We start from the raw sequence: 22235 nt of genomic DNA on the forward strand, positions 1-22235 counted from the left end.
GATTTCAGATCTCTTCTCAGGAGCAAAACAGAACAAAACAAAACAAAATAAGCAAAACACTTCAATATTTCTAGGAGTCAGACATCATTTGTTTCATTATTGCTATCTGGGCCAAGTGAATGTTAGCTCCTTTTCCAGACACACTTCTTTCTCTCATCTCCTGTGATACAAGGTGGATTTACTATAATAAGGAAAAGAGTAAGACACGTCAGTGGTAGTCGCTCAGTTGTGTCCAACTCTTTGCGACCCCGTAGATTGTAGCCCACCAGATTCCTCTGTCCATGGAATTCTCCAGGCAAGAACACTGGAGTGGGTAGCCATTCCCTTCTCCAGGGTATCATCTCAACCCAGGGAACAAACCTGGTTACCCACATTGTAGGCAGATTCTTTGCCATCCAAGCCATCAGGGAAGCCCCAAGACATGTCAATTTGATTCCAAATAGTTTCCCTATCAAGAAAGTATAGGAAATCGGGATAATTTAATATAAATTAATAATAATTTAATATAATTATTAATAATATAATATAAATTAAATAATAAATCATTATTCAGTTAAGCATAGGTAGAACTAGAAAGCTGCCATTAAAAAAGGATGCTGATGTGTAATGTGGATTTTAGATGTGACTCGTATCTAATACACAACCAGGAACACAGTTTTAGACATTTACCATTTTATCAATGAGTGGCATGAGCAAGTTAAGAGGACTCTCAACTTACAAATGACACTAATTATAACAACCTTGCTAACATCTATGATAAAAATAATATCAAAATGATTTTTGACAAGTTACAAATATTCGATACAAATAAGATTCAAAACCAATACAAAGTGAGATAATGTTAAAAGACTGGGAATACAACACATAGCTGTTAACTGGGAAACAAATAGGCAAAAATATGAAGAATAAGAAAATACCAGGAGAGGGTTTCTCCTGGTATTTCTGTGGAAGCTTGTGATGTGGAAAATCAAGATGCTTGGTGAACACAATGGATATAGAAACCCTTTGTAATAATTCCCTAGCCGCTAAGGGACCAAGGTCTCCTGGGTGAAAATCACTATTGTAAACATACCCTTGAATGAATCCATCAAGTCCCATACCCCTTGGGCAATAGGGGACCCAAACTAAGTCTTATCAATTATTCCTGAAAAACATCTCAATAATTTAATGATATTTTAAAGGAAATATAATAAATAGACTCAAAAGGAGAATGCAATCAAAAAAAAAAAAAGTCATAGACAAGATTCTCTACTTTATTTACTACGAATCAGACTTACTAAATATGGGTTCTGTTTTGAGCTTATGAAGGAGGTGGAGATGCTGGAAAGATCCTATAGAAGAGCAAAAGGAAAGAGACAGGGATGAAGAGAAACACCCAGGTAGGGCTGGGGAGGGACTGTCTTGTCTGGCAATTTGTTACAAGAGTTGAAAGGGACATAAAATGTCAGCTGCTTTTAGTTATTGCTAGGATCTTATGAGACTTACAAGGGAATTATTGCTCAGATGCAATCACCACTCAGGACAAGGAAAAAGGAGGAAAGAGTTAGTTAAAAAAAAAAAAAGATTACGTGGGAGAAGAAATTCCAAGTAATGAGTGGTTAATCCCAGGAATGTGTCACAAGAGGTTGTTTTGTAACAGTTGTGTGTTAAATTCCTAATTTGTCTATGTAGCTTCTCAAAACCTTCTATCTCTACAATTACATTTTGGTGTGTAAGAATACTGACACAGAGTCTCATAACTAAGCATAGGCATATGTATGAACACTTTCCTCTATTCCTGCAGGATACCTGGTTTGTTTGGGGGCAAAGAGGAGTTGATGTGGCATTGTGTTAACAGTGGTTGAGAATGCAAGTTGTAAACATCTGAAAGTAGAACACTGAAAAATGCATGCATTGTATGTTCCAAAAGGTCAGTATGAAACATTATCTTTATGGCAAGCCTGCCTATCCACTCCCTCCTACACATTGCATATTCACACAATTTTGCAGCTTGTATAAACCCCTATTGTGATGTAAACTCATGAGACAGTGTGGCTTCTGCAGAGGGTGGCTGTTTTGTGACTGTAGACCAGTGGTTCTTTATACTAGTTGCAAATCATCTGGGGAATATTTTAAAATACTGTTGTGCATGCCCCATCCTTAGAAATTCTGATCGAATTGGTCTAGGATGGGGCCCAAGCCTATGTGTTATTAATTTTATTTTTTGGAAAGTTCCCCAGGTGATGCTAATATACAGCTGGAATTGAGTCTGGTTTCAACTCAGAATTTCTATATAATAAAACCACACATCATGACAAAACTCTAAGCACTACAGTGGGAAAATTATTACTTCTCTAGGTCCTCATCCGGCAGAGTCCTTAGAATTTTTATTGGAATATGATGCTTGTCACTCAAATTCCTATTAAAAAAATGCTTTCTGGAACTCTGCTCTAGCAGCTATATAAGATAGACTTTGTACGTAGGATACATCTCATGTTACTTACGTAATTCAGTCCTTATGTTTTTCCCTTTCTTTTGCTCATTCTTTCTATTCTCTCCAAGAGGAAGGTCAGCTGGTTAAGAGTCAGAACATCATCCTTGTCATCCCTTTTTAAACTTGGGTTCATGGCTCAGGCATATACTAGGAATGGAGCTGACAACATGCACTGGTTTCTCTCCTAATGGTGTAGAGGCCACAGGAAGCTTCACTGGACCTAGGGATGGCAGTGTCCTACATTTCTCCAGGCCTGGCACAGAGAAGAGACCCCAAGTCACTGAGAAGTACTTTACTGATGCCAATCATTCCTCAGACCAGATGGGGAAACTGAGTCTCAGAGGAAACCTGAATTGCAGCCCTCTCTTGGACACTGACCTCAAGTATTACCTTGGGCCTTGGAAAAGTCACTTGGATCCTTTGGACAGCAGTTTCATCATCTATAGCAATCAAGAAGTTGAACTGGAAGATTTCTAAGTCACTTTTTATTTCTAAAATTCTGTGATTCCAGTTAACCAGTATTTATAAGTGTGGAACAGTATAAAAGCACGTAAAAGTCCATGCAGAGAGAAGGGTGGAGGACCCCTCATCAATGCTATTTTTATTACCTTCTTCCTAGATTTTACCAGTTGTCATTTTCACTTTTAATATTAAGGCTGTGGGACTTAATTAGTCATTTTTGAAATACTGAGCTATCAACAGATGGTGTGCTGAATACAAATATACCGCACACAAACATTTGGTCCTGAAGAAGATCAAGAACTGGAGTTCATTTCCCCTTCTCATTTGGGTTCAGAACTCTGTGGTCTTTCTTTTTATTGCCCGTGCCTCCAAATTGGCTGTTTGTGTTCCAAGATAGATCAGTTCCAAAGTTGGTTACAAACTTTCCGTACTTTTTATTTTTTTTTAACCAGCCAATTCCTCTTGGTTCACATAACAGAAGAGTGCATCATCACTTGCAACTTTAGTTAAAGCAATGGTGTTAAGAAGGTCTAGCTAAATAGAAAACGCTCAGACTTTCTGAGTGCTGACAGTTGTCAAATTCACCTAGTTCATACGGCCACATTTCTGAAGTTCTTTTTAACAGCCCATCTGTGAGCAATAGGATCAGATGACTAAGAACTACAGGGCAGAAGCACTATGACTTTGAATCAGATTTTCCCGTTACCCAGCTATAGAGTCTGTTTCTCTCTGACCCATATACAGTTCAGCATTTAAGACCTTATGTGATTTTAATTCCATCACTTAGCACCCTGGCTGTATGAATATGAAGGAAAACATGAATTTGTTCGAATTCCAGATGCCCTGAACATTCTCTGGAACTCATCAGCTCCCTAAGCTAAAGCTATAGGTTTAAATCTAAATCTAACTCCATAGGTTTCAACCTAAATTTCATGATGAACAAAACCTGAATAGACGTCTTCCCTGTCTTTGATCATTCTTTTTCCAAAATTACTATGACTGCATTAGGACAATAGAATGCAGTCAACAAACGCAATCACTAGCCCCTGGCCAGATAACACATTCCAAACTTTATTTCCTAAAGGAGATTTTATCAAGTTTGTGCTCTTATAAATAGGAGAAAGAGAGAAATATAACTTGGCAAATGGAAGTGTTCATTAATTTATCCATTTATTCAACAAACATTAATTTAGTATCTACCACATTCCAGCGAGCTTATAGCCTAGCAGCAGAAATAACCTCACACACACAATCAAACCATTAAATAAGTGTAGGGTATGTTGGATTAAAAAAATGGTCTGGTCTAAATTCAAGAGGTTAGTGATTTGGGGAGGGGCAAAAAAAGTGATTCTTCTATTACCTTAAAAGTAAGGAAGTGTACCCCAGAAAGACATCACTCCTCCTTGATAATGATTGTTGAGCAAGCTTGAGCAGCCAGAAGCCATCCCTATTTCATCTGCACTGTCCCCTTTTCAAAGATACTCGTACCCAAATCATAGATCCTATCCTGGTTCTGTTTCTTCATTTCATTTATTCCATCCTCAAAAAGTAGGTACTTCGTAACTACTGAATAAACTCACAAGGCCACAGAACTGTAAACCAAAAATGCCTGAAATAAATATGCAAGCATTCTAGTCTATAAATGTTTCTAAAGTTTAGGTTACAGCCTCATCAAATCGTATTCTGATTTTCTAGAGTAGCAGATTACAACCAGGGATAACTGTTTGCTCCCCTCACGGGGAACATTTGGCAATGTCTGGAGACATTTTTAGTTGTAACAATTTCGGAGGTGCTACTGGCATCTGGTGGTTAGAAGACAGGAATGTTGAGAGTCACACCACAGTGCCCAGGACAGCCCCCCAACCCTCACCCTAACAACAAAGAACTAGCTGACCCACAATGCCAACAGTGCCCAGATGAAGAAACCCTGTAAGAGAGATTGGAAGTTGTGTCTTGGGAGCCACATAATGGGCTGTGATTATCCTTGCTTAGGCCTTACAAGGACCCTAGTGTAAATCCTTTTCCTCACTAGCCAAGCAATGTTCAAACCTGCAGAGATTTATTTCATTCATTTTCTATTTGTTTAATAAACAGACTGGAAGCACTGGAGGGAAAAATACTCAAGTAGTGAAGTAAGATGAAGGATATTAGTAACCCTAGTTTGACTTAAGTGAATAGTAGGAAACAACATCTGCCATCAGGAAGTGAGTTGTAGAAACTGAAAAAAAAAGTTAAGAGTGTTTAAAAAGCTCTGGTTCAAACAAATATCTATGTGAACCAATGGGTAGCTTGAAAACAGTGAAGACATTTCCGTTTCTTATGTCTTTGATAGAATGGAAAGAGCTTTTATTTTCTTTAGCGTGGTAATCATTCATATTTATCCTATGGCATGCCCTAAAGCTTAAAGAATAACAAACTGCCAAGGGTAAACAGAATTTTGTGAGCGAGTGAGACCTCTGGATGAATCCTTATCATTGTATGCTTGGATAAAACAAGATTTCCATGCATTAAACAGTACAAGACTTTCTATTTGGGAAGTAAGCTCCCACCACTTTGAAGGGCTCTAGCTACTTCTCAAGGATAACAAACATAAACTCCCCCAAGGTATGACTCCTTCCCCGTTCAAGTTCAGCGCTCTAGTCTCAGTGCTCCTATCACCAGCCCTTGCTTGGCTTATTTTTACACTGTTCGCTGTTCCATGTCATTTATTCGGTAATACTTGACATCAACAAGTGCCACCAAATAAATAAATACCAGAAGCCTGAAAATTTAAAAAAAGGAGTCAAAACACATGCAGGCTGCTTTGTACCAAGCCATCTGAAGCTAGGTATTTTTTGTAATAATGAAAATGTGAGGCCATGCAGATGGGAGAGATGGTTCCAGATTCCTGCAAAAGGCTTATGGTCAACTGGTCTCAGGTGCACCAAATGTGGTTTTAGGTTCCTGCCTGGGATCCCAAGAAGAAAGAGTACTGAGCTTACTCAAGGAGGTACAAAAATGCTATGGAATCTCCAAATCATCTCATCATCGAGGACAGTTTTTAACAATTTCAGAAGGATGTATATTCATTTCAAAGGAATGCCTTAAAAAGTATCACAAACTAGGGGCTTAAAGCAATAGAAATTTACTGTTTCATGGTTCTGGAGGCTAGATGTCCAAAATCAACATGTCAGCAAGACCATGTGCCCTTTGAAATCTGCAGGGGAATCCATCCTTGTCCCTCCCTAACTTCTCCTGGTTTTCTGGCCATCTTTGGCATTCCTTGGCGTGCAGCTGCATAACTTCAATCAATAACATGGCCTTCTTGTGTCTTCACATTACACCATCTTCTTAGAAGGATGCCTGCCATCTCAGATGGGGAGCCCACTCTACACCAGTGTGACCTCATCCTAATTACATCTACAAGATCCTGTCTCCAAATAAGGTCACATTCCAAGGTACTGGGGATTCAGACTTCAGTATATTTTTTGACAGGGAACACACTTCAAGGCACAACAGGATGTAAACTATGAATGTATATTTTTGTTATCAAAACAGGGAAATTTAACTTTAATACAAACCCAAGGATCACATATACTCCCTCATACAAAGAGCAAAAGATGGAGACACCTGGCGGCTCCCTTCAGGCTAAAGGTGAAAACAAAGGAAGAATAAGGCGAAAAGGAATTAATATAAAGAAAGAGTCGTGTCTTCTTGGTGTTGCTGCCGCTTTCAGACACATCCATGCACTCGTCAGCTGGAGCGTCTTCTCCCCCAGGGCATGTATGCTTCAGGTTTGTAATAAGCTCCAGAAGGCTAACGCGCATGCAAGAGATGAACTAATTCTGCTTATTTGCTCAATGGCAGAATGCAGAATAAGCACCCTCCTGCACAAAATGATTTCAGGAATGCCAAGAGGGTCTATCGTTCCAAAAGAGCTCCTCCATCCTCCCAACACTGTTAATGAAATCCCTGACACTTCCCCACTTCTCCTGGTTTGGGTGCCTGGGCCAGAAGTTCCCAACGCAGTATTGACCACTGCCCTTGACACTGTTCCAAATATTTTGCCTAAGTTATTTAATACACAGAAAAATCCTATGAAGTAGACACTATTATATCTACAATTTACAGGTAAGAAGTAAGGCACAGGGAGATTTAATAATCTTAGCAAAGCTGAGATCCAAAGTGGCCCCCAAACTATCAACCATGTTACCATATTGCCTTTCAACAGTAGGGAGAAACACAGTAACTAACTTACTATCATGCCCACTTAGATCGGAGTGTTAGGATATTTAATCCTCTCAGTAGAGAACTAAGACAACAAACAGATTTTTTTTTTTTCAAAGTGTCTTCCCTGTACCACTTGTATCAAAATGAGGGAAAAGGTACACACACCTGGACTCTACCCTCAGACACAACTGATTCAGAATCTCAGTGGCCAGAAATCTGCATTTTGAAAACAAATGAGTGGATTAATGTTTGAGAACCACTGGCCCAACAGGAACGGAATAGGGGGAAAAGTCCAATGTTAAGGTTAACTAGAAAAAGCCACAGAGAGGTGACAAGGCAATGGGGACCCCGTAATCGATGGTCAGATGACTCAGGGGGTCCTGAGCAGAGAAGAACTTGGCTGCTGGAGAGTGAAGGTAATGCTGAACGTGGAGGTTTGATAGCAGAAATAGGCCAGCCATAGCCTCCGACTTGGATGCGCATGCCCTGTTCTGTTAGAAATGGTTATTTGCTGAGTCAGGACAGCATTTTCTGTTCATTTGGATGAAAAACATGGTTGCAGGCAAGGGAGAGCAACCAGGGCACATAGATTCAGAAATTCTTACTCTGACTCTATTTGAATGAGCAGGGTTTCATAAACAGAATGAGTACTGGTATGAGATTACAGCAAGTGGTATGATGGAGGATCCAAGAGACTTAAGTCCTATGTTTGGTTCAGTCACTGATTATAGCCTCCCTGAGGCTCAGGCTCTCGATCTGTAAAATGGGGGAAATAACACCTGCTTTGAAGGTCCTCACATACAGGATGTGAACTCACTGAGACATAGTACTCTATTATTGCTATTCCAAGGGCTCCAAAAATCTCTTGACTCAGAATATATATGCCACACTCGTGCCCTAAGACCATTAATAACACAACAAAGGGCAACTGGAAATGATGCTCTGCCTTACTCTGTGCGTCCCTGTGCCTCTGCCAGGAAAGACAACATAGTCACCAAAATTCATTCTAAAGTACAAATTGCATTGTAGGCCTCCTGCTCTGGAGAAACACACACACACACGAGGAAAAGTGGAGGCTAAAAACACCAAAGGACAAATTCACTCTTCTCACCCCATCTCATCCACACTGGTGTGCTCTACTAATTCTCTGAGGAGCTGAGCTGCTATTTCTGCTTCTACCTCTGCTTCCCCTCCTCAGCATACTCCAGTGCACACTCCTTGCTTTTGTGCCACATCGGTACAATTATAGTTATTCAGATCATTGCAGCAAAACTCAACCAAGCAACAACATAATCAGTATTTTCTAAATCATTCTTCCTTAAATCTGAAAACTTCTGAGTCCAGATTGCCTCCTCCTCTGTAGGAGGAAGCTTTCCTCTGTAGGCTTTCCATGCCTTTCAAGTAACTTGCCCTCCACTTCATTTTGATCAAATCATGGTATCACAGAGCTATGGTAAAAAAGAATATAATTTTGAATAAAATAGGATACCAAAAAAATTGATAATAAAAATGTACTTGTGAAATCAGGATTAGAATTCATAGTAGATAATATGATGGTTAATGTACGCCTACAGCCTTTCAATGGCTATTTATAGCACCTTTAAAATATATATAAATGGAATGTTTGCTAATTAATGTATGCATAATACTACTAGGAATTGTGGAGGACACCAAAATGGGTGCAGTGGACACCAACTTGCCCCAGATCCTGGTTTGCTCCATTCATTCATTAGTTAAGTGACCTTTTCTGTCAGGGAATTAATAGACTATTTTCTATTCTTATTATGAAAATAACCTAGAACTTTACAACTTTGTGAAGAGAAGCAGATGAGTGAAGTAGGACACTAAATGTGTATAATATCTATTCTGAGGTCTCTGTAATGTCTGAGAAGCAATCCTGAGGGAGAGACTCAAGGGTTCCAGCTAGAAGCCCGGGTCAAGGGCTACAGGTCCCCTTTGCACCCTTCCCTGTACACCCAGCCCTCTCCTGTCACTCAGAAGTATGCAAATACCCACCTTTCTGTTCTCTAGTTTGAAACTCTGATTACTAATGCAGCCCTCTCCCTTTAGGTCAAAAGGCAGCCCAGTGCTCTCCCACAGGGTGAAGTTGCCTAGCACCTGTTACCCCAAGGCAATCCAAGAACACTTCAGTGTTCCCACCCTTGGTTTAAATTCTTCCTAGTTCTCTGTGTAGATTTCTGGAAGTCCAAATAATCACAAGCATTAAGGATACAATAGAGGCCTCCTCTTTTCAGTCGAGGCTGCAAGAACACTGCAGCTTTCACTGCCGCTTTTTCCCCTCAATGATGCCAGCTCAGTTCAATAAACAAATGGATATTTGCCCTTGCCCCTGAGAAAACACTTAGGCATTAGGGCAGAGTTCCTGTGTTCTGGTAACATTTAATTGTGCTAGTTCTCAACCCTCTCTACACCCACACACTCATGGACCACATTTATTCCACTAACTTCAAAGGCCATTCAACATGTTGGAAATATGTATGAGAACACTGAGGGGAGTTTGAAATTAGTTTCAACCCTCTTTCTCTATGTGTGGGCTTGGTTCATGTAGTAGGTAGGATTTTAGAAGTACGTATTTGATTTTTAAAACATTCATTTGTTTATACTGGGTTTAAAATCATAAAAAATAAATCAGGATTTCTATTGCCAGTTTTTGTGTTTTCCATAATAACAGTCATTCATCCTTGTCCAATAAATATTTATAGGTTTAAATTAGGGAAAGCTTTTCAAAAGAATTTCCATTCATTCTTTATCCACCAATTTCCATATGCCAGCCGGCACGGGAGGAGTTTCAGGAAAGAAGCAGGAAGCAGATTAGGGCTTCCAGGCACAGAGGGAAGAGAGTACTGACAACAGAAAGAAGCTGTCATTAAATCCATACAGAGGTTGTCATTCACTAATTCACTTTTTTGTATAAGATTCACCAGGCCCACCCCAGACAGTGTGATCCTAGACTGAAAGGAGCCTAAGAATCTGCATTTTAACAGGTACTCTCCCTCCCTCCCATTAACTTTGCCACACTACCCCTGTGGTGGTGCATTCAACACATAATCAAAAGTCCAGATTCAGTGGCATGTCTTCAAGGTGGAGCTGACTCTTAGTCTTTGGTGCATATCTGGGTAGAAATCCAAGCATATTAGCAATATGAGCTGAGAGCACTATCAACTGTGTACAGTTTTTCCAATATTCAGTTTAATATGAATTGTTGAAAGTTTAAAATGCTGTATTTCCTTCTCATATATTCCTGGACTTTACTCCAGGACCGGATTGCAGGATATTTATATTCACTCAATTCTGAAAGAGATGGGAATACCAGACCACCTGACCTGCCTCTTGAGAAACCTATATGCAGGTCAGGAAGCAACAGTTAGAACTGGATGTGGAACAACAGACTGGTTCCAAATAGGAAAAGGAGTACATCAAGGCTGTATATTGTCACCCTGCTTATTTAACTTATATGCAGAGTACATCATGAGAAACACTGGGTTAGAAGAAACACAAGCTGGAATCAAGATTTCCGGGAGAAATATCAATAACCTCATATATGCAGATGACACCACTCTTATGGCAGAAAGTGAAGAGGAACTAAAAAGCCTCTTGTTGAAAGAGGAGAGTTAAAAAGTTGATTTAAAGCTCAATATTCAGAAAACTAAGATCATGGCATCCAGTCCCATCACTTCATGGCAAATAGATGGGGAAACAGTGGAAACAGTGGCTGACTTTATTTTTTGGGCTCGAAAATCACTGCAGATGGTGACTGCAGCCATGAAATTAAAAGACGCTTACTCCTTGGAAGGAAAGTTGTGACCAACCTAGATAGCATATTCAAAAGCAGAGACATTACTTTGCCAACAAAGGTTCGTCTCGTCAAGGCTATGGTTTTTCCTATGGTCATGTATGGATGTGAGAGTTGGACTGTGAAGAAGGCTGAGCACCGAAGAATTGATGCTTTTGAACTGTGGTTGAAGCATCACATCACTTGGAGAAGACTCTTGAGAGTTCCTTGAATTGCAAGGAGATCCAACCAGTCCATTCTAAAGGAGATCAGTCCTGGGTGTTCTTTGGAAGGACTGATGCTAAAGCTGAAACTCCAATACTTTGGCCACCTCATGCGAAGAGTTGACTTATTGGAAAAGACCCTGATGCTGGGAGGGATTGGGGGCAGGCGGAGAAGGGGACGACAGAGGATGAGATGGCTGGATGGCATCACCGACTCGATGGACGTGAGTTTAGGTGAACTCCGGGAGTTGGTGATGGACAGGGAGGCCTGGCGTCACAAAGAGTCGGACATGACTGAGCGACTGAACTGAACTGACTGACTGTGTATGTTTTTCTGTAAGCATGAAAATGGAATTATATAACAGAAAAAGAATAATATAATGAAAAATAAAACATGATCATCAAAGGTGGTTTGTTTTAGAATCATAGTAGTCATCTATAGCTGCATAACCAACGGCCTCAAAATTCAGTGGCTTTGTATAGCAAATATTTAAATAATCTAACAGTGTATCTGAAATCCAAATGTGACTTAGCTGAATGGTTCTGTACAGGGCCTCTCACAGGCTTTAATGCACGTGGCAGGGCTCGAGTTCGTCTCAAGGCCCAACTGGGGAAAGACCCACTTCCAAGCTCACTCACATGGCCACTGGTAGGATTCAGTTCCTCCCAAGCTTCTGGTTTGAGGACTTAGTTCCTCAGTGGCTATTGGCTATAGTTCTGCCTCAGTTAACTTCCTCACACACCTCTCCAAAAGGCAGCTCACAACTCAGCACCTGGCTTCCCGCAGAGCAAGCAAGCAAGAGAGCAAGAAAGGAAGGAAGATGATACCATGGTCTTTTGTAACCTGATCATGGAAGAGACTACCCCATCATTTTTGCCACATTTTATTATTTAGAAGCAAATCAACAAATCCAGCCCACTCAAAAGTGGGGGGAACGTTACACAAAGGCATAAATACCAAGAAGTTGAGGAGAAGGGATCATTGGGAGCCATCTTAGATGTTGTCTATCACAGAACAGATGAATTTGCTTTTTTTATTGTCAATTTATCATCCTACTTATGGTTTGCTAAAACAAACTTTTCTGATACAGGTTAGGGAGTGTATTCTGGGGGTAGAGTATAGTAGTGCTGAAAAGATTCTGAAGTTACTAATTGAACTTAGGTTTATAAATGAGGAGTTGTACACCTACTATGCTAACCAAAAGGAAAGAGTGTTAGTTACTATATCACTTCAGAATGCTTTCTGATATAGGTAGCTGAAAATCTGAATAGCTGTGGCTTAAAAATAAAAGCATAAGGAGAAGTCTAGAGGCAGATAGCTACTGAATTGTTTCAGTAGATTTGTAGCACAAAAGCAGCATCTTCTTCTATTCTCTTGGTCTTTTAATTATATATGTCACCTCATGGTCAAAAGATGACTTCTCTACATTAAGGCAATACATCATTTTCTAAGTAGGAAGAAGGGCAAAGGGCCATACCAAATGCCTCTGTTTCTTTTCATAAGAAAGATAAAGCTTTCCGGAAGTCTAGCCCGGCAGACTTCTACTTAATCTCATTGGCGAGAATAGGGTGACATGTCTACTCTAAACTGACCACTTGACAAGGAGACTAAGATTACCATGGCAAGTCTAAACCATCTATAACTTATCTCTAAGATAAAAGAATTATTTCCATGACCTGAACAAATGAAGCTTCACTGGCAGAAAAGTGGGACTGTGGGTGTCAGGCAGACAACACACATCTTCTATAAACATCTTGTTTGTTATTATTTATGTGTTCCATATATCCAGTATAATCACAGTTTCATAATTTTATCACAATTTTCACAAAAATCTAAAATGATATTTTCTCATGGAAACAGAATAGGCAAGCATCTTTGCTTATTAAATCCCAAATGTACTTAAAGTTTCCTTCTTGGAAATTCTTTATCCAGAAATAAAATGTCCAAATTTTGAGACAAAAAAAATGAGCCCATGTTTTTTAATCCTGTGTACATGGAAAATTCTTTTTTAATATTTCCATCACATACATTTAACAAAATGACTTGCACTAGCCAACAACTGTTATTAAAACACAATGAGACAGATTGCTTTTCTTGACTCCTGCTGCTAGATTTTTGCTAACTTATGTTTCAAAAATTATAGCATCATAAGTCAGTGTTGTACAAAAGTATTTAATGTCATTTATAAAAATCTAATAACATAAACTCTTGACTCCTTATAAAGCATCTATTAAGACATACAAATACTGAAGTTTATTTATGCCTTTGATTTTGAAGTCTGATTCTTGCCAGAAGGGCAACTTGTTCCATAGTTTACAGAACAGAAAATCAGCTCATTTGAGGAGCAGCTCAACCTCATCTGAAGCATCCCCATTCTAAGAAACTAAATGGCACCTGCATTTCTTCGCTTTTGTGTTTGTCCAAAAGGAAACCTCTAATTCTTGCTCTGCTCCAAATTTATGTGAGCAAATACAGTTCGCTCTGAGTAACACCTGCTCTGAGACTTCCTCTAGAGGGTTAAGAGGGTCATGTCCCTGAGGAATGGGACTCCAGAGTGACAGCTTTGATGAGGGATAAATCAAACCCATGATGCATATGAACAATGAGCACACGAGATAATCAGAAAAAGGCACCACTTTTCATTCAATGATGTTCAAATTCACATTCAAGCCTAGTTGCCTTTTCCATTGGCAATGGAATGTAGCATCCAGATGATGGAGGGTGTGCGGTGATAAGCAGACAGTAGTGGAAAAGCCCAGGAAATTTCTAAGCCTGAATTCCAAGTCTGCGCCTGCCATTAAGTGGGAAAGTATTCTGGAGAATCCCATGGGTGGAGGAGCCTGGTGGGCTGCAGTCCATGGGGTCACTGGGAGTCGGACACGACTGAGTGACTTCACTTTCACTTTTCACTCTCATGCATTGGAGAAGGAAATGGCAACCCACTCCAGTGTTCTTGCCTGGAGAATCCCAGGGACGGAGGAGCCTGGCGGGCTGCCGTCTATGGGGTCGCATAGAGTCAGACACGACTAAAGCAACTTAGCAGCAGCAGCAGCATTCTTGATCTGGTCATCTGACAGCTTTGTCCATCAATTTCTCTCTCTCAAGTGGATCTCCTTTTCTTTAAGAATCCCTTCAGCTTTATATATCTATGAATCTGCTAAGGCAACTATGCTTGGATGGAATTGTGAACTGCCTTTAAATGGAATGACTGATTACTAACAGAATTTTGTTGGGTTCAATCGATTATGAATGTTTCAAAATGTATAATGAGGATATTTTCCAAAATATTCCCTCTGGTTTTCACCTATTCACCCTAAATAGGTATACAGAAATGTCTATATTCATGCTGAGAAAAGGACATTTCTCCTAACCTCACACAGTGATATATTTCAAGTCCATGTCTTAGAAGACAATGAGAGACTTACAGGAGACCTAGAGTTAGGAATGGGGTAGGCAGAGAAGGGACATAAGGAGAAAGATGTACATTCATAGGGAAATAGTGTGGCGGGTAGGGGTGAACCTAGGCCTGGGAATCAGGAAATTAGAGTTCTAATTTCACTGATTCACTTAGGACCTTGAGAAATCTGGTCCATTTAAATTGTGCCTCAGTTTCCTTATCTGCCAATTAGAGAGAGAGTTCTTGGCTAGGTGCCCAGGATTGTGAGAACATGATGTGCAGGGCCATGGAAATTCAGTCAGTACCAAAAAGGAAAAACATCCTAGTTACTAGATGTTCTAACTTAAAATAGAAACATTAACAAGAGTAATTTCTTTAATAATCAAAATGTGCATGTTTTAGGAAGCATATCATTATTCCTAAAATTAAGCAAACAGGTCTAATTAGAAGAGCTTATAGTCCCAGGGATACAAAAGCAAAAGGAAGTTAGACTTAAAGAAGGACAAGTTCCAGTTTTGCCCCTTATCATCCATATGACCTTGGGTAATGTCTTAACCTCCAACAGTAGCCTCATTATGTAAAATGAGAATAATGATACGTACCTCAGAGGTTGTGGTAAAGATTATTACAGATGGAAGTTAGCTCTTTTGAAGCACTGATGAGGTTTGAATTTACAGCCACCATGTACTTTGCAACTGATAGTTTCTCTTATTTCAATTGCCTATTTAAAAATGTAGTCACCCACAACAAGTAATTTTTAATGCTGTTTATTATTTACTATATTGCAATGATCTATCCCCATGCCAAGCACTTTACATAAATTTTCTCATGTCCTCCTCACAAACACCTATCAATATTACTATTACTGTTGCAGAAATGGAGGTAGAGAGAAACTAAAGATTATTTCTGGCTTCACTGTGTTTCTTTAACCTGCCTTTTCTCTCTTGAACTGCATCTAATTGACTTTTATTTTAAGCCACGTTACATTCTTAAGACTAAAGCAGCAACTAACTAAGGAATATATTTATATAACATGTTATTTTTGTCATGTTGCTTTCCACCCCTGGAGACTTGCTCTAAATTCACTTGGATATTTGAAGATAAATCATACTCACTGCAGTTTTGGAAAGCATTAAAAAAGTAACCACTCAAATTTTTTAAGCAACTTAAAACTTAAGAATTTCCAAAATGTTCACTGAAAAAAGCATTTATATTTATGTTTAGAAAAATTAAATTATCAGTAAGAAATCTTACATAGATGGCACATGTTTATAGATCTTCAACAAGGACCAATCATGTATATAAGTGTATGACCTCATCCTAACACTGTTCTCAGAGACTAGGCTATGGGAATTCGTACAGTTACCAGAGGGTTAAACTCAATAATCTCTCTCTTTCTCTCTCTCTTTTTTTTTTTTTTTTGGTCAATTTGCCTTTTAATTATGAAATACTGATTGCCTTAGAGAAAATTTGAAAAATATTTTTTAAGCAATGTGGTATTAAAAGAAAGAATCAATATCTTTCAAACCAGATTGGAAATTCAAATCTACCTCTTATTTACCTGGACAATCTATTAAACTTCACATTTTTCTATTAAATGGCAATAATAAATTACAGAGTTGCTGTGAGTTAAATGAGAACAGCGTTTGATCACGATAGCCAGTCAACAAATGTTAGTAACTATCCATTCCCTTGGAAAAGAATCTGTAGGCAAACATGCTTAAATTCTGTTCTGTAAAGAGACAGGAATCCTTGGTTCCTGTAAAGTCCTTACCAGCCTCCTTTGGCAATAGACTATTTTCTATAAAAGTGATGGCCCTCATCTATTAAGTGCCCCCTTCAGGGCATTCATGGACCACCATTGCCCAACCTTTGATTCAGATTAAGAATATCTTGCTCTAGTGCATTCATTTTGACTTCACCAAATCCTCTTACAAAATAGTCATCTTTTAAAAATAAAATTCTTTGGGGACCTTTCAAAGGAAAAGCACAGACCTTTATTTTTAACAGCTTTGGGAAAATCCAGTACCAGAACAAAACCCTATAGTAAACAAGTATCTGCACAGAAACTTCATTGAAAGATTGATCTGACTTGCCACACATTTACAACAATCTTTTAAAACACACACATGTTTACTTCTGAGTCTAGATCTAAACAGGGAAAGAAAACATTAGAACAACAATAAATTTATTTAACTTCCTTTAGATAATTATGGACATACCTTTTTTATGTATTACATATTCTTAGGACATTGGACAACAGATCAAGAAACAGAATGTTTTAGAAAATAAACATTAACTATTGGTAAGCATCATGTATTTTTTTCCAAAAGAAGTTGATTGTGTTTAACCAAAAGTGGCTCCTTGGCACTGAGAGGCTCCATGGAGTCACATAAGTCCTCATTCCTTAATCCTGAGCTTGCCTGGATTGCTGCTGCTGCTGCTAGATTGTGTCAGTCGTGTCCAACTCTGTGCAACCCATAGACAGCAGCCCACCAGGCTCCCCTGTCCCTGGGATTCTCCAGGCAAGAACACTGGAGTGGGTTGCCATTTCCTTCTCCAATGCATGAAAGTGAAAAGTGAGAGTGAAGTCGCTTGGTCGTGTCCAACCCTCAGCGACCCCATGGACTGCAGCCTTCCAGGCTCCTCCGTCCATGGGATTTTCCAGGCAAGAGTACTGGAGTGGGGTGCCATTGGATTGCTTCTGGCAGTCATCAATGTGTTTATATTTCAAACCACATAATATATATGGTTTATATATTTATATATAAGGATATATACATATATCCTTCATATAGCTGCCACCACTCCACAGTTAAACTGGCTCTGTCCTACACTTCTGGTGGTAATTTTGTTACCCCATGCTTTAGTCTATATAATCCTTCCAGATGGATAAAAGCTCCTGCAAATTAATTCTGTGGGAAAGAATGCTATTGGGAAAGGGGCTAGGCTTGCATCCTGTCCCCACCTCTGCTGTGTTTGACTTTAGCAAGCCACCATTATGTCTCCGAATCTATGTATCTTCTTTTGTAAAATGACAACCTACCTTCCCAGATTGGTTTGAAACCCTAGGTCACATGGAGACAATACATGTAGAAGCACTTAGTTAACTGCTACATGACTACAAACTAATTTGATTATTTTCTAGTGGCCACCAAAAGGGACTAGTACAGGTGTTGCTTCTGCTGCTAAGTTGCTTCAGTGGTGTCCAACTCCTTGCACCCCTATGGACCATTGCCTGCCAGGCTCCTCTGTCTATGAGATTCTCCAGGCAAGAATACTGGAGTGGGTTGCCCTGATTTCCTTCAGTGGATCTTCCTGACCCAGGAATTGAACGCACATCTCTTATGTCTTCTACACTGTACACTGACAAATGGTTCTTTACCACTAGCACCGCCTGGGAAGCCCCTAGAGAGAGCAGAGGTGACATTAACAGCAAGAAGAAAATTAGGAAGGCAGTTAAGAAAATGTTAAGAGAGAACTTGGTTTTTAAATTGAAGAAACAGTAAAAGTTTTGAATAAAGACAAATTCAACCTGTAATGGGCCTCACAGGTGGTGCTAGTGGTAAAGCATCTGCCTATCAGTGCAGGAGATATGAGACGCAGATTCGATCCCTGGGTCAGGAAGATCCCCTGAAAGAGGGCATGGCTTTAATCCTTAAAGCTCAAGATTAAGCAGCAGTCCAGACAAGCTCCAGTACTCTTGCCTGAAGAATCCCATGGACAGAGGAGCCTGGCGGGCTATGATCCATAGGGGTGCAAAGAGTCGGACTCAACTGAAGCAACTTGGCATGCATGCCCAACTCTCTCTGGCAGGCAGACCTGAAGCTCAAAGTTCATCCTAGGCTTTTCTCTCTCCTTATCCTTGAAGTAACCAAGTCCTGGGCACTCTTCCTTTAACATCCCTGAAATTCATTCTTCTCTTTTTTCATGGTCACTATTACAGTTTTGGCCCTGCCATCTCAAACTTGGGATACTGCAAGAATCTTTCTTCCTTGAGTCTCTTTTCCTTTTCCCCTAGCCTAGACACTGCTATCAAATTCATGTTGGTAAATGACTGAATTGGATTGTGGCTGCATTCCTCTGCTCCAACATCTTCAACAGACACCGCCCCCTCACCCCCCCACCGCCCCCATCACCACTTCATATAAAGTAAAACTGAGTCTGGCCTCAACCTTTCTTTTCAGCCATGGCCACACAGGTCTATCTGTCTGTGACACTCACTGCATCATCCTTCGTTGTCCTGGGGCCTTGATCACAGCGTTTTCAGATCCCTTCTTCCTTCCTTTCCAAGCCATACCCCATTTTCCAATCCCTGCTCAAATCCCGTCACACAATGAAGATTTCTTAAATCCTCAGAGCCCACAATGATCTAATTTCCTGAAGATATTCTACCAGCTGAGTGTTGGAGAGTTGACAATCAGTCATGAATTGCTTCCCAGGTGGGGCTAGTGGTAAAGACCCCACCTGCCAATGCAGAAGATGTAAGATGTAGGTTCGATCCCTGGATCAGGAAGATCCCCTGGAGGAGGTCATGGCAACTCACTCATTTTCTTGCCTGGAGAAACCCATGGACAGAGGAGCCTGGTGGGCTACAGCCCATAGGGTCACAAAGAGTCAGATACGACTGAAGTGATTTAGCACATATGAACTAACTACCTCTTAACATTGTTTGTGTAGTTGTCTCGGAATGCAGTTAACTTAGATCATGTTATTTACATTTTACTGAATGCCTAGTATACTTATCCATATTGCTGGGCTTTACTTGAAGGCAAGAATTTTATCATATCCCTTTAGTTTTCCCTAGAGCAGCAGTTCTTAACCGTTCACATAGCGAAGAAACACCCAGAGAACATGTTAGAAATCCACCTTGACACTACCCCTAGAGGTCTGGGTGGAGCCCAAATCTGCATTTCCCACATATTCCGAGTGAGGCTGATGCTGCTGGGTGCCTTTAAGCATTTTACACAGAACCTGTACATAAAAGCTAATATATATTTATGCATACTCAGAAATGGGTTTTTTCTTGTTTCTTCTATTTCAAGCTCATGTTCTGTCACTTCTTCTTTTCAGATTGATTTTGAAGATGTGATTGCAGAACCAGAAGGAACACACAGTTTCGACGGCATCTGGAAGGCCAGCTTCACCACCTTCACTGTGACAAAGTACTGGTTTTACCGTTTGCTGTCTGCCCTCTTTGGCATCCCAATGGCACTCATCTGGGGCATTTACTTTGCCATTCTCTCTTTCCTGCACATCTGGGCAGTTGTACCATGCATTAAGAGTTTCCTGATTGAGATTCAGTGCATCAGCCGTGTCTATTCCATCTACGTCCACACCTTCTGTGACCCGCTGTTTGAGGCTATTGGCAAAATATTCAGCAATATCCGCATCAACACGCAGAAAGAAATATAAATGACATTTCAAGGATAGAAGTATATATGATTCTTTCTTCCCTTTTAATTTTCTCAGTGCCAATTTCAAGTTGCTAGTATAGCAACAGCATATGAATGAATTTCCTGGTTCAGAACAAAGATATCACTCTCTCAGTCTTCATAACTATTATTTTTCTCCTCTGAGCTATTGGGTTGTCTGTGTTGGGGGTTGTCTGAACTTTTAAAACCCATTTAAAATATTTTTCTTTCATTTGGATCATTGTCCTATTGGCTGAGATATGAACCTATTGTTAAAAGATAACTTGAGAGAAATATGAAGAACTGAGGAGGAAAAAGAGAACTAACAACCTCAACTGCCTGTTCTAAAATGTCGATCATTTTATGGTAAGGGAAGTATTCAAGTATTCCAGGCTATTGTCACTGAGTGTACAGATATGTGGGCAGTTTTAAGCAAACTCTTCCCTCTGAAGTGTTTAGTGAATTGCTGCCATTCACTGTAATGATTCAATGGGATCTAGCGATATTCATCAAGTTAGAAAACATAATCTGCACATGATCTATTGCCTTACTTTCTTGAAGTTTTAACCTGTGATAGATACTTGTATGCCTGGATATTTGTTACATAGATGATGACACCTAAGTGCCTTCCTGTTCTCCAGGTTTTCCTTTTAAAATAGGGTCCACCTCATCAACTTTTATTAGGTCAGCAGCCTTCCTGAAGACCAAAATTAGAAAAATCCATTACCTAGTTCTTCACACTTATTTCTGACTCCAAGATATGGGATCAGATGAAGTTCATGTCTGTACTTGATCACACAACATCTTTATCCATATGGGGTATGGTCCACATCAGCCCCATTAAATGAATTAAGGTGAATAAATGGGGCCAAGCCCTCTGGGCTGGCAGAAGTGGAAGCCAACTTTCCCTGCCTCTCACTAGCTGAATGAGGTCAGCATGTCTATTCAGCTTCGTTTATTTTCAAGAATAATCACGCTTTCCTGACTCCAAACTAATCCATCACCGGGGTGGTTTAGTGGCTGAACATTGTGTTCCCTTTTCAGCTGATCAGTGGGCCTCCGGGGAAGGGCTCATAAAATGGAGGCCATTGTGTGAGACTGTCAGAGTTGTTGCAAATGTGACCCCTTCAAATTAAAGCACTTGCAACTGCCTGTTATGCTGTGACACATGGCCCCTCCCCCTGCCACGAGCTTTGGACTTAAGCCAAGCGTCACTTTGCTCAGAGAGAAGATGGGGGAGGAGGCAGTAATAAAAGATGGAGGTAATTTTGCTGGAATAAATTCAAATTCTTCTGAATTCAAACTGAGGAATTTTACCTGTAAACCTGAGTCATACAGAAAGCTGCCTGGTACATCCAAAAGCTTTTTATTCCTCCTGCTCATAGTAAGATTCTTCCCTGGGGGACTTTATTTTTAACCTTCAGTTATGCTTTTATTTCCATACACCTGTTGGAATTCTGCTTGGTTTCTTTTTTTGCCTCTTCCAGTTTTCCTGGCACTTTAATCGCCAACCTGTTACCTATTTAGGTTTTCTGCATTAAAACAGACACTGGCATGGACATAGTTTTACTTTTAAACTGTGTACATAACTGAAAATGTACTATACTGAATAATTTTTAAGTGAAAAGTTTTTTTATCTTTATATGAGGAAAATCACTTGGGAAATTGTTTTGTGATTCAATCTGTAAACTGTGTATCCCAAGACATGTCTGTTCTATATAGATGCTTATTCCCTTGTGCAAATCAAGTGCTGGTCCAAAAGACTGCTGAAATTTTTATATGCTTACTGATATTTTACACTTTTTTTATCTTGCATGTCCTGTAATAAGTCTACACAATAAAAATGTTTAACAGTTAAATAGTCAGATTTATTATTTTTCCCCAAAACAGGCCTGCATGTGTTGATTTCTGTAGTGTGGCGTGTGTGTGTGTGTGTGAAGTGCATGTACATAGAGTCTGTACATTATTGGAGTATGTTTTAGGGGGTGGTGGTCTTCCATTTTTCAACTATTAAAAAGTCATTTAGTTGGGATCTTTCTTCTAAGGTCATCACCATTCATAAGTTACTTCAGATAAAAGTTATAATTAATAAGTATTTGTTTAGCAGTTTAATCAATATTTTGTTACTTGTCACCTAATTTGAGCCACTAACAACTTTATGTGATTGGTAACTTTCTCTATTGGTATTTGACACATTCAGGGAGGCAGTTATACTTTGACTCTTTGCCATTTCTTAACTGGAATTTTTTAAGATGTACATTT

General features: G+C 39.7%; 1 protein-coding gene across 2 annotated transcripts in view; it reads left to right on the forward strand.

Annotated features, from left to right (window-relative positions):
- The window catches only part of CAV1 (caveolin 1), a 35702-nt gene extending 13870 nt beyond the window's left edge, over window positions 1–21832 (forward strand). For both annotated transcript variants that reach the window (XM_005899130.2, XM_070369585.1), the window contains exon 3: window positions 19633–21832. In XM_005899130.2, coding sequence (XP_005899192.1) covers window positions 19633–19974 — 342 coding nt within the window. In that variant the 3' untranslated portion in view covers window positions 19975–21832. The remainder of the gene's footprint in view (window positions 1–19632) is intronic.
- The last annotated feature ends 403 nt before the right edge of the window (window positions 21833–22235 follow it).

This window comes from Bos mutus, chromosome 4, assembly GCF_027580195.1.
Source record: "Bos mutus isolate GX-2022 chromosome 4, NWIPB_WYAK_1.1, whole genome shotgun sequence".
In the NCBI taxonomy this organism is placed as follows: Eukaryota; Metazoa; Chordata; class Mammalia; order Artiodactyla; family Bovidae; genus Bos; species Bos mutus.